Source organism: Bacillus rossius, chromosome 15, assembly GCF_032445375.1.
Source record: "Bacillus rossius redtenbacheri isolate Brsri chromosome 15, Brsri_v3, whole genome shotgun sequence".
NCBI lineage: Eukaryota > Metazoa > Arthropoda > Insecta > Phasmatodea > Bacillidae > Bacillus > Bacillus rossius.
This window is the reverse complement of record NC_086342.1, coordinates 45,764,357-45,777,019: the sequence shown is the minus strand read 5'-3', so window position 1 is coordinate 45,777,019 and position 12,663 is coordinate 45,764,357. Positions and strand designations below refer to the sequence as shown.

The 12,663-nt window shown below is 42.3% G+C and overlaps 1 protein-coding gene across 2 annotated transcripts in view; it reads right to left on the bottom strand.

The window, feature by feature from the left end:
• Nucleotides 1-12,663, bottom strand: part of LOC134539566 (putative helicase MOV-10) — a 202,329-nt gene that overhangs the window by 4,301 nt on the left and 185,365 nt on the right. For both annotated transcript variants that reach the window (XM_063381717.1, XM_063381718.1), the window contains exons 16-19: nucleotides 8,210-8,328; nucleotides 5,633-5,756; nucleotides 3,855-4,031; nucleotides 682-886 (exon numbers count right to left, since the gene is read on the bottom strand). In XM_063381717.1, coding sequence (XP_063237787.1) covers nucleotides 682-886; nucleotides 3,855-4,031; nucleotides 5,633-5,756; nucleotides 8,210-8,328 — 625 coding nt within the window. The remainder of the gene's footprint in view (nucleotides 1-681; nucleotides 887-3,854; nucleotides 4,032-5,632; nucleotides 5,757-8,209; nucleotides 8,329-12,663) is intronic.

The window sequence follows — 12,663 nt, the reverse complement described above, 5'->3', positions numbered from 1 at the left end:
TAGACTCAAAGAGTGAACTTAAAATTAGGCTGAAACTGAGTACTTGAAGGCAGACGATGCGAGATAATCAAATATCACGGCATCTAGTGAACCTTTGTGTAAACAACTCCTCGCTCAATCAGTGCAAATATGTAATGCTACTGCAGATAAGCTGAGCTATGATTGGGCGTCCACCGGTTCCTCATCTCACATACACACACACACTCTTTCTCGGCCAGCTGCCCGCCCCAGCGGTGGAAACTCTTACACAACTACAACTAGATAAACATGAGAGAGAGCGGCTCAGCCGTTAGAGGGGCTTCCACCAGGCAGGCTGCACTTTTCCCTTTCAAGTCATGCAAGGGACGGCATTCTGTCGCATGCTCACGATGAAGTACCACTACACCTGTTTTCAACTGTGCAACAGTTTTCGTTTAGTCACCACAGACGAGGAGGAGATGGGTCACAAATAAATTTTTTTTATATAATCAATTGTAAGACACACATTCATGACCAAGATACGAAAAATAATGCGGATACGACAGACTTTCCTACTTGAAAGTTTTTAATTTTCCATCGTTCACTGAAATGAGCCCATTAAATTCTCATTAATAATGATTGCTATAGCCAGAGTGTGATTCTCCCGGACAGGTTAATTCAAAGAAACAATGTGCATGCACGGGCAGTGCGACGTGGAGTTACCGGGGTTGAGCCGCAGGCGCGCCACGCCGTTGGCCAGCTCCTGGACGGCGGACGGCTCCTCTGCCGCGAGGGGCACGCCGCGGTACGCCCCGTGGTCCCGGCAGTGCGCGATGAAGGCCCGCCAGTGCTGGTCGCACTGCAGGATGTGCGGGTTGCCAACCACCACCAGCAGCGCCTTCGCCCGCGTCAGCGCCACGTTCAGCCTCTGCGACCACGTCAACACTTCACTTCACCTCTGGCACTGCAGGGATACTCCGCGGCCATCAGAGCCCCTCCCAGTTAGCTAATGTACGTCCTTTAACATCCCACAATAAAAAAAAAGGGGGTTGTCTTTAAAGTTGGTTTACAGACGACAATTTTACGTGATAACGTGAGTGGAAGAGCGATAGATGCGACACAAGCCGATTGTGCCTCTCTGTCGCTTGTTCCGCGCTCTCGCTTGCACGCTCGGCTCAGCCGGAACGTGACAATGAGTCGTGCTTTTTCCTGCGTGTAGCCGGCGTTCATTGATTTATAAGACGTTATCACGTCAAAAATTTAAGACTCTACATCTGTAAACATAACCTATGTCGTGTGTAAAGCATCAGTCTTAAGGTTTCCAATGAATACTATCAGCAATATACTTGAAATTTTTGACGTATCGCGGTAAACCCAAGCATTTAAAAATCTGGAAACTCCACGGGGGCATGGGGGATTTTGCCCCCCTTCCCTCCAACCCTTCTTGAAGGCCGAGGCCATGATCATTAACGCATTACGCTCAAGTTGCGACGGAGGCCACCCGACCAGGGAAACCTAGAATTAGGCATGAATATTTTTTGTTGCCAGGAAAGCCGGGAGAAACCCTTTCACTTTTTCTTTAAGCCATTGGGAATTATTTGTTTGTTTAGCAAGTTGAAAACAGCTTAGTTTAAAAACTGCTTGCTGTGCCTACCAACTACATTCACTTATGCAGTTTTTGAGCATTGTTCACAGTTTAGTTGGAAAGTACTCTCCATTCCTACAGACTGCCTGAACGCTGTAAGCTGTATAACCGCAACAGCGGCAATAGATGCGACACACGACATATGGGTTGCTGCAGAAGAATGTCGATGGCTGAAGGGGGGAAGGGAATCCTGTTGCTCAATTTCTTTCCTCTCTCATGTTTCTTTTTTACTTTAACTTCTGAAGATTTCACAGATGTAAACAAAAGCCACAAACTATAGCTAATATCATTATTTAAAACATGTAAGACTGGAGGATGTCATTAGCAGAATAAACAAAAAAAAAATTACATTGCTTGAACATAAAAGAAATCCGTCTAGCAGATAGTTACATATGACATAATTCTTTTTTTCTTTTATGCAGCACGTAGCTATATTAGTACAATACAGACAGTAAAGAACATTTGTCTGTTTATAAACTAGTTTTCAGAAATATTTTTTTTACAGCAAGTATTAAAGTGATTCTCTGGTAGTGAATATTAAAATATGAATGAGCAAGTAGGGATATAGTTTTACAACTCAAAATTCATAATTTGCAGATTACTGTGATTTAAAGGCTCTCTATAAAGAATTTAAAGTTAGGGACATACCTCAGCTAACATTGATGAGATTTTTAATTGTTTATGTTACTAATTATTGTCATGTATGAACTTTTTTGATCCCAGACAGCTGTTTAAATTATTACAGTTGTGCCCTTATATTTTCTGTATTATTTATACCAATGCGGTCTTTTCATAAAAAATTTCTGTCCATTGCTACTCACATATTTTAAACAATACACAAGATTTACTAAATAATGTTAAGGAAAAAACATTTTTATCACAGAAGTAATAAAGCCTTGTAGAAAAAATTAGAATTATAATGTTCCTTTTTATTTTATATAAATTGCAAACCATTTTTATTAATGTAGTATAATTTCATGAAAATTCTTAGAAAAAATAAATATCACGAAAAAAAATTAGACTATTGTTTTGCCAAAAGAGTGGACACCCTGCATGGGTTCGATCCCAACACTTGGCATAACTCACATTCAGCACTGCCAACTGACAGGCACGCACGTCAGTAAGCACATTTATGCATACGTTAACACTATTAAGTCTATGCCAAATGCTAGATTCTACAAAATAATTAACACTCACTCATACGCAGTTACAAGCTGATCCATACATTAAATAACAAAGGTTCGCAAACAACTTTATTCTGGAAAAACTAAAAGAGTCTTCAGGAATTACATTCATTTGAAGCCTTCGTACTATAGGAGCTAGCAATATTTATAGTACGAAATACTGATTAACATAATTGTTTCTGTTAACATAATAAATAACACTCCATAGTTCCACGACTGGGCGTCTAAACCAGTTATAATTACGGAAAATCCACAGTACTTGAAAGCACTGGTCAGTACTCACATGGCTCGAGCCCACTGTAATCATGGAGGTCTCCATGCATAACTGTGCGAGATGAAACACTGAAACATAGCTCTTCCCAGACCCGAAGCCAACAGGGTTCTGAAATGAGTCTGAGGCCAGCAGAGGGCAGATGTGCCGCGGCCGAGTGCACACCCCACCTCTAGGGGCTGTCACGCCAAGTAGAGCCCTGTTAGGGTGCGGCACTACGGGGCAGAGTGCCACGTCAACTACTGCCACCAAGTTGCAACCATATTGTCGCAGGAAGTACCCAAACAGGCAGTTAGTGGCACTAAAATATCAGTCTGGGAATAAAAGACTCGTCAAAAAAATGAAACCACCCTGTTTATAGCAAACATTAAAAATCAGATTTAATAACATTAACAATTTCAAACAAAAAATATTTATTTACTAATACAGAACAAACTTTTAGGGGGCGAGTGGCAAGGTGTGTGCTGCCAATTCAACAAAACAAAAATTGAAACCAGCCCCACGCACACGTGTCTGGAAATACTTCCTTTGCATGGATGTTGCGACCACGATGGAGAGGTTCGCTATCCAGCTCGGTGAGCGACAAGGCAACAGTACTGGACGCACGACGAATGGACAAGGAAACGCAGCAGAGTTGCAACACGCACAGGAGACAGAGAGACCGCGACCTCACGCACCACCGAGCCCGGGACCTTCAAGGCCTCCATCGAGTCGCTGTTCCGGCTGTGACGTGGACGGTGGTCACACAACACCGACGTGCGGCGGGAGACATCCCTCGCGAGAACACGCGTCCTACCTTGGGGTTCTTGAGGAACCCCAGCTGGAACTTGTAGTCGTCGGGAACGAACTCCACGGACGAGCGCACGGTCGAGATGAAGATGACCAGCCGCTCCTGGCCCTGGAACTGCTCCACCGTGCCCACGTCCACGCTCGTCCAGTTCTTCTTCTTCAGGGCAGCCCTCGTCTTGTCCACCTGCCGGCCAGAGCACGTCTCCCACACTGTGTACTTCCCTCACTCCACCCACACCTCCAGCTTTCAAATATACAGAAAGTTTCCACTAAAAATAGATTTTACGTTTACATTTATCAATCTTAATAATGTTCGCAGGCTTTCGCGGCCATTGCGGAAGCAGCTAGGCTTCTGGGTTGTAGCCGCGTCCTCGGCGAATAATTCACCGACGTTTCAGTCGACGCTGCAGTCGCCATCAGCCAGCAGCTCCCTGATGATGGCGATTGCAATGTCGACCGAAACGTCGGTGAATTATTCGCCAAGGATGCGGTTACAACCCAGAAGCCAAGCTACTTCATTTATCAACATTGTTTCGTAGTCTAGCTTTTGCAAGCACAAGCGGCACACACACACTTAAATGTTTGAATTTTTTTACTATGTGAAAATAAATTATTATTTATAGTAACATATATTAATATTTATGGATTATATTTTTTTAGATTGTTGTAACTAAAGTGTAGAAACACAGTACCGTTTTTACCAGCATATGGATTGCATGTGGATGCGTGCATGCTTGCATGTGTGTGTGTGTGTGTGTGTGTGTGCATTCTGTGAGTGTGCATTCTGTGAGTGTGCATGTGGCCATGAAGTGGTGCTGACTGTTCCCTGTCCCTCCCTCCCACTTGTAAATGTCCGTGAACTGGCACAATCTCCACTTGTCTATTTGGACAGGTTTTTAAGACACAACTGTGACCCAAAATTATTTTATTTTGCGTGAGATTTCTCATCTTTCAAATGCAACATTTCATAAAAAAAACTGCAGCCACTAGAAAAACTTTGTTGTAGGTTGTTAGGCTTTAGGAGTTTTTTTGGGGTGAATTTGCGACCAAATGTTTTCCACTAGTTCTATACATGTTTTTTTTTTTCTTCACCGCCTTGCACTTTGCACTTTTCCTTAACAGTATAGTCCGCTGGTTCCTACATAGGTTGACATGGGAATACTCAGAATAATACAATAATATAGACGCCACCAACGCACTAGTCAAACGAGAATGCCACGAGGACGTAATAATATTTAAAGGGTAATTTATAGATAGCTGAATAATCGCAGTACGTGTTTTACATGTATCCTGTGTGTGTGACGACAATGTGAATAAAACAAACTTGTTTCGCAACCGCCCTTGTCCCCTGCAGAAGTAGATGGCTTACCCTGAAACGCATCCAATTATATCTTACAGCTTGGGACAGAAAACATGTCATGTACTACTGCGGGTGATGGCAACTAACAATGTACGACACTGTGTTTCACTTGTCTTTGATTTTAAGTGTTTAAAAATGCAAATTAATTTTAATTACTTTAATATCTAGCACCTGGTAAATGCATTTCTAAAATCATGAAGAGGTAGGATGTAAATGCACAAACAAATTTTAAACAAATAATTTTAAAAAACATAACTGTTTGTGTGCCGTAACATAAATAAATACTTAAACAGTAATTTCTTCGAATGATTCTTGCAACGAGGATAATTGATTTAAAACATATTTATGGACATACACTATCGCCAGCAAATGGCATTACGTCCATTAAAATATTTAAAATTAATCAAAGTACCTATTTACCGTACCTGTTTCCGGTATGGCGTTACGATGCCAACCTCTTTTTGCGTAATTTTCCGCCCACTCAGGCGATCTTCAAATAGTTTGTTCAGGTACTGAAGAATCACATCAATTTCCATCACGTTAAAGAAACTGGACAAAGAAAACAAAATAATCATATTGGTTAAAAACACAAACCATTACACATACACTTTTAATGTTACCTATAAGTTATGGTATAAAATATATTTTACAGCCTACATGACTTTCATAAAAAAAAACCTTTTTCTTTGACTAATTACACAGCTGTAACAGCCAGGAAGATTGAAAATATGTAACCCAGTTTCTTTCTTGCACTTGTTTCATTTCTTATTTATTTTTATTTACATTTACCAATACTCAACATTCATTCACAATACACCATCTTACATAATACAGTGTCTACCATGGGTGCCAACCACTGCACCCATAACAGTACTATGGTTAACTCCCCTTGCAATGTGTTCATCTAATCTCTCTCGTCCAAGAAGCAAATTAGCCTTTATATGGCAGAGCAAATTTTAGTAATTATTTTAACTAGAATGTCAGTGAGAAAACATGCTTGAAATATTTATGCATTAATTAAAAAATTGCTAAAACTTGCTACGCAAAATAAAGGCTAGTTTTATTCAAGGGCAAGAGAGCTTAGTTGGAAACTGCAAGAGGATTAAACCCTAGTACAAAAAACTGAATTATTTTGTGTTTATAAAAGTCACCTGCATACCGTGGAATACCTGAAGGTAATACGACACAACCCTCTAAGCCACTACTTACGTCGTCTAAACAAACTAACCTAAATCTTTCATAGAAAGTATGGTAATGAAATACATGCATTCATTTTTTTTTTCCTTTTACACCACGATAGATTTGCTTCTGGCACAACAAACACACAGCAAACTTATTGTCGTCATTGCTGAATTCAAAATATTGCCAAATTGGAGATATTTTATCCCGCGTTGACATTTTTGTAACTTGCTTTTACTATAAGTCCACCCTTATCTGAACGTGAATGACAAATGTCTGCCGGCACAGTCGTGGAACCAACATGTCGCGGCTTGAACACCCAAGAAACGTCACAAAGTCCCGCCGGATATGTGGCAGCACAGCGTTATGAGCCAGCCAAATATCTGGTATCTGGATAAACCACTACTTGTTTGACAAGTTGACAACACCCAGTACTCGTAGAACAAACATACTGACACGGTGCGGCCTACCGTCGCAAGTTAGCCCCACTTGAAGGCCTGTTCGGAGGGTGGTTTCGTAATGAAAGTTAATAACGGGTGCCACCGCATGTTCAGGGCACACGGACCTGGCCCAGACCTCTCTCAGGGTGTGACGCAGCCCCCGTGGGAGCGAGATTCAGACACGGCCCGCTCTCAGCGTCGGGCACACCTGCACCTGTGCAAGACTCCAGTGGGTTCTTAGGGCGTTCCACACACCCGCTACGAGAGATGGTCGACACATAGTCAGGAAACAACTCGGTTTAACTCACACGTTTTGATCTATTCAGAGTTTACATTCGCGTGAATACGTATTTAATTAATAAACTAAGGAAAAGTCCCAAGGCACAATTCGGTTTAAGGTGCAGTGTGGTCCACACACGTGGCCACACAAAGACGTTGGTGATTAATGACTCAAAAGAGTTAATAAAACAATTATTTAAACATTCTGCTGGCCGAAATAAGCCCCGAGGACAAAGGCATAAAGATTTTAGAGACCTAAATGCATGACTGGACACTACTGATCAGTACTGCAAGAGACAAGGTCCCCGGGTGCTGGTGCGTCCACTCGACGATGAACTGGGACGAGAGGAACGCTCCTCGCGGGCAACATGGCTTCTTCCGCGCCGTTACATTACTGCGATTATGTGCAAAGGGTTAATGAGGAAAAGACACACATAACACTGTTACAATTATTGTATACCTTCTCGTGGCTTGTTTATTCAAGAACGTACAGTAATTAATATTTTAGTACTAAAATAAAGTCTGACTTCGGCTGGACTTTGGTCTGCCTCGAAAGTGTTCGGCGCTGTCTTTGTGTTAGTAGCAAAATGATATAAAAATTATCAAACAAAAACTTCTCGGCCGGTCCGCTGTAACACAAAACCCTTGGGACAAATATAATAAAGGTTTACTATATAATTTACCAATAATTAAAGGAGCAAAACACTGATGCTAGTGCACCCTCTTGAGGATGTTTATGGTGTTCTGTTTGAACTTGCATGCCTACGTACACGCCGGCAAGGAGTGGTTAGGGGCGAGATGTGAAGAAGAAGGGGTCGGAGTCTGACCAGGCTTAAGGGGGCAAAGCCCTGGTCGATGTCAACACTCATTTCATTTCTTTGGGTAGGAGGTACTTTACATGTACATCAATAGTAATAATGCTCAATGCACAATTTTTTTATAGAGAAATATGCAGTAATGCATTTAACATTATTATAGGCAATGTCTCAAAACAACCCACATAGTGTGCAAGGGAAACTCTACAATAACTGTTCCACAAACATGCACACAGAGATCGTATATAATACCAACTTCGAAGGTACAATATGCTGTGTGTTTCCGCACCTGGGAGAGTTGGCTTCCCGCTCGTCTCGACCTGTGACTCCGTGGAATATGACAGGGAAGTTCTTCTTCGGTAGCTCACCCCACTTGCAGGCTACGGATATCTCTGGACCGCCACAAACCTGGAGACACAGAACCGGTGAGAGGTTACGAGACTGAAGACTGTTCACGACTCCCACACATCATGTACATGCCTAAAAAGCAGTTTAAATACTTCCTACACAATAAACACTTTTTTGATCGAGGCGGATCCTGAAGTTGGCTCAGGGTTTTTACCTCAGAAACATCCTTGCATCTCTTGTAAGTAGATCATAGTTTATCCGCCACAGTTCAGTCCAACTAATAGGGCGAAGAGTATTCAGTGTATATTTTACTACAAATATTAATTGTACTTTGAACCGTTGTAGATGATGGTACTAGGCAGTATCTTACACAAATTAATAAGTAAAAGTACTTAACTCTCTCTCTCTCTCTCTCTCTCTCTCTCTCTCTCTCTCTCTCTCTCTATATATATATATATATATACATATACATACATATACATATATATATACATATATATATACACATATACATATACATATACATACATATATATATATACACATATACATATACATATACATACATATATATACATATATATTAAAATTTTGATACTGGGATTGTGACTGAAGTATAGAATTTTAAAAAATAATTGAGAGGTTTATAAAAACCATATCCTGGTGAAATATGGAATTTTCGGGGAAAAAATTAAAAAAATTACTCAGTGTTATTTGTCTACTAATCAGCCTACCTGGTACCTGTAGTGTACGAGGATAATATTATAAAAGTTAAGATACACCACAGGCAGCAGAAAAGAGAAAGTTTTGGTGAGCGCATTTTAAAACATGGATTGTAATGTTCAACCTTTTGCTTTTTTCCCTCTTTGTCATTAGTTATTTCTATAATTGTGTAGCTCGAGAAGTGTGTGCTTATAATAAATGCTTTATTTCAGAATCCCCTAACATGTGAAATGCTTTCAATTGTATGATTTCTTCATGCAAAAGGTGAGCATCCAGCGGATATTCACCAAGAAATTGTTTCTGTCTATGGAAACACTATGATTAGACAAAATAAAACTAAACGGTGTGTAGTATTTTTTTTCTCTGCAGGTATGACCCGATATTCATGAAGAACACAGACCAGGTTGGTTTTCTGATGCAACTTCTTCAAAGAACAGATGAAGCAATTTGAAAAAAAATTGGCATCTCAAATTGAAAAAGACTTCCATGAAATCTACAACTGTCTACGAAACAGCGCCTGACTTTAGGGTGGCAGAAACTGCGTGCGAGCTGGGTCCAGAACACAAGGGCTGTGCACTCCACTTCCCCCATGCCCTGCAGGAACAGGTGACGACTTTCTGAACCATGCTGTTACTGGTGACGACAGGTGAGTTTAACACCACATGCCACTATCCAAGCAACAGTCAATGCAATGTTGCCATACGAATTCCCCAAAAACCACAGAACAGTAACTTTAACTTTAGCAAAAATAAAAATCACGGCTCATGTTTTTCTGGGTCAGACAAGGCATCCTTCTGTTCAACTTCATACCTCACTGCACCACAATTAATGCCAATGCATTGACGCGGGGGGGGGGGGGGGGGGTCGATCGGTTGGCTTTATGGTGGATTATTAGTGGACGCCACCACGTGGTACGGCACGTGGACCCGGTGAGACTCCTAACTCAGGGCGTGACGTCGCCCATGTGAGACGTGATATCCCCCCTTGAAAACATCTAGCACTAATTCCTGCCCGCTCTCAGCGTTGGGCACGCTTTTACCTACGAAGTGGGCTCTCAGGCGTCCCACACGCCGTCACTCTCCACGTGGTCACACAGATAGAAAATAAAAGAATAATACGTGAAATTCACACACCTGATTTATTCCGCTAATTCCGCTCACAAAAGTACACTGTTGAAACTATACAAAACGCCCGTGGCACGAATAGGTTTATAGGTGATGAGCCACCACGTGGTCACATATTGAATTACGTAGTACAAAGAAAAAAGACCGAGACTGGCCGTAAATTAATTAATAAAGCAGTCCCCCGACCAAGAGCTGCTCCGAGGACTAAAAGAAAGCGATTGAAATGAAATTAAAGTTAACAGAATTACTTGGCAGAGAATACAAGCGGTGAGGTCCCCGGAGTGCTGATGCATCTGCTCTCGGTCGTTGATGACGGCGGACTGGGGTGAGATTTGTGACTCGCTCGACTAACATGGCGTCCTCCCACCGAAACAATTGCCGTTAATAGATACTTGCGAATTCGTGCCACGGGAAACCAATTTAACACGACAAGAATGCATTGAAATTTATATAACAATTTTTGAATTAAGAGAAAAGATTGTATCAATTATAATTATTAAGATTTAAATTTAATTATTGTCTGGCTTCGGGTTTCCTCGGGAATGTCCGGAAACGCTATGATATGTTAATACATTATTTAAAAATAAAAGTACATAAAACCCTCCCGGCCGATCTGCCGTCACGTTGCACTTAGGGAATATAAAAACAAACAACACAATTATATATAAGTACTTATGTTTTTAGGGGTGCGGCGCACTGCATCTAAGCGCCCTCTTGCCGGGCGAGCACACGCACGCACACGTACGCACTGGTAGGCGGGAGATTTGAATGGAGGGTGGATGGTGTTTGGGCGGTGGCATATCGGACTTACAGGGGGCCGTAGGCCCGGACGATGTCAGCATATTGCAGGACAATGAGATGTTTCAGACGCGCAATTCAAACCCGAAGTAAGGGCATGCCTACAAGTGGTGTCTGATTCTTTCAGCACGATGCTCGTTCTAACACAGCATCTCAAATGAAAGCACTATTTGAAAGTTCCAAGTGGGAAATTTTTCACCATCCGCCATACAGGCCAGACCATGCACCCAACGACTTCCACTTGTTCCTTTGCCTGAAGAAACATCTTGCTGGGCAAAAATTCCATGACTACGACATCAAAACTCAAACTGAAATGTGGTTTCAACTTCAGACTGTGGGATGCAAAAACTTGCACCCAGCCTTAACACATGCTTGGACAATGGCCAACCGCAACTAATCAAGTAGTAATTGTCAATTAAAAAACTAAGAATTTTAAAACATTAACAGACATTAAGGTTTGTGTTTTCAGGATGTTACGTCGGCACATACTTCTCTACACGATGGGTAGGGACTGGTTGACCCACCGACAAAGCATCCGCCCTTTGTTTTACTTCACAACGAAATACATTGAAACGCCCCTCGTGCCTCAATATTAGATTATTTTAACTTAATTTAAAAAACCTTGGAAACTGCTGGGTTCAAAAATATTAAGAAAATTAAAGTTATTTACCAGAGGGGGCACGAGGTGGAGAACAAGACAAATTTATACTCCCTACACACACAGGCAACTTAGGAGCTAGTGGATCGTTAAAATAGATTAAGGTATATGATAAATAAATAAACACTACCTAAGCAGCTTGGTCTATAGGTTTTCCTGGTTTATTTGAATAGGTTTTGTTTTGGCATTGTTTCTATATCACTATAAAAGGTCTTAGCAAGTAACAAAAAGGAGGGCCGGCCCGAAATTATTTAAACAAACTGTACAACTGGGATCACATCCCCCAAGACAGCTGACTATATCCTCAATAGAAGGCGTTTCTGTCGTAGCCGCGACAAGAGATGGAGAGAAGTTCTGCCCGACCTGCAGCACGGTTAGCAGCCAATGTCCAAGTACCAAGTGCCACCGTGGCGGACAAAACTCCTAATTAAATCGGGCGGTCGGCCCTAGGGAAAAAGAGGGGGAAGGTTCAGCTCAGGGCCGAAAACATGCGGAGGTGCCCTAGTGGTCGTAACCATGACTTCAGTCGTTTGCGCCAAAGGGCGACTGCTGCGGTCTCTACCGGCAGGTACAGAAAGCAACATACAATCGACAATTACAGGCCGCGAGGAGGAAGCATAGGGCCTTATGGCGTAGCTGGTGGTGCACTCTAGCGGCGTAAAGGGGAACTAACGGGAGCGGTGAGCTGACTTGCCACCAGGTGTCACGAGCGTGTGCTCTGCACGCTGGCGACCAGGGCCGAAGTTACTGTTTCTGCCGCTAGATGTCGTGGGTGGTCCATCCTTGCACACATGTTTTTTATGCAAGTCTTCCTTGGAGTCGGTCACTGCCTGGCGGAGATCACGTCAGGTCAATGGTCCTGGACTAATTTCTCAGAACTGGGGGGGGGGGAATAAAAACGCAACTACGCTGGGAACGAGCGTCCACGTGATACTCGTTCGTGCCGAGACTCGCTACTCTCAGCAGGTCTCTGAGAAGTAGCAGCTTGCAGGCCAGAAGCTGCTCTATGCGATTTTAGTCATGAAGGGAAGTAATGTTACAAACCCGGGACGTGACTGCAGGCGGGAGAAATTTCAACCGGGCTGCTAACGA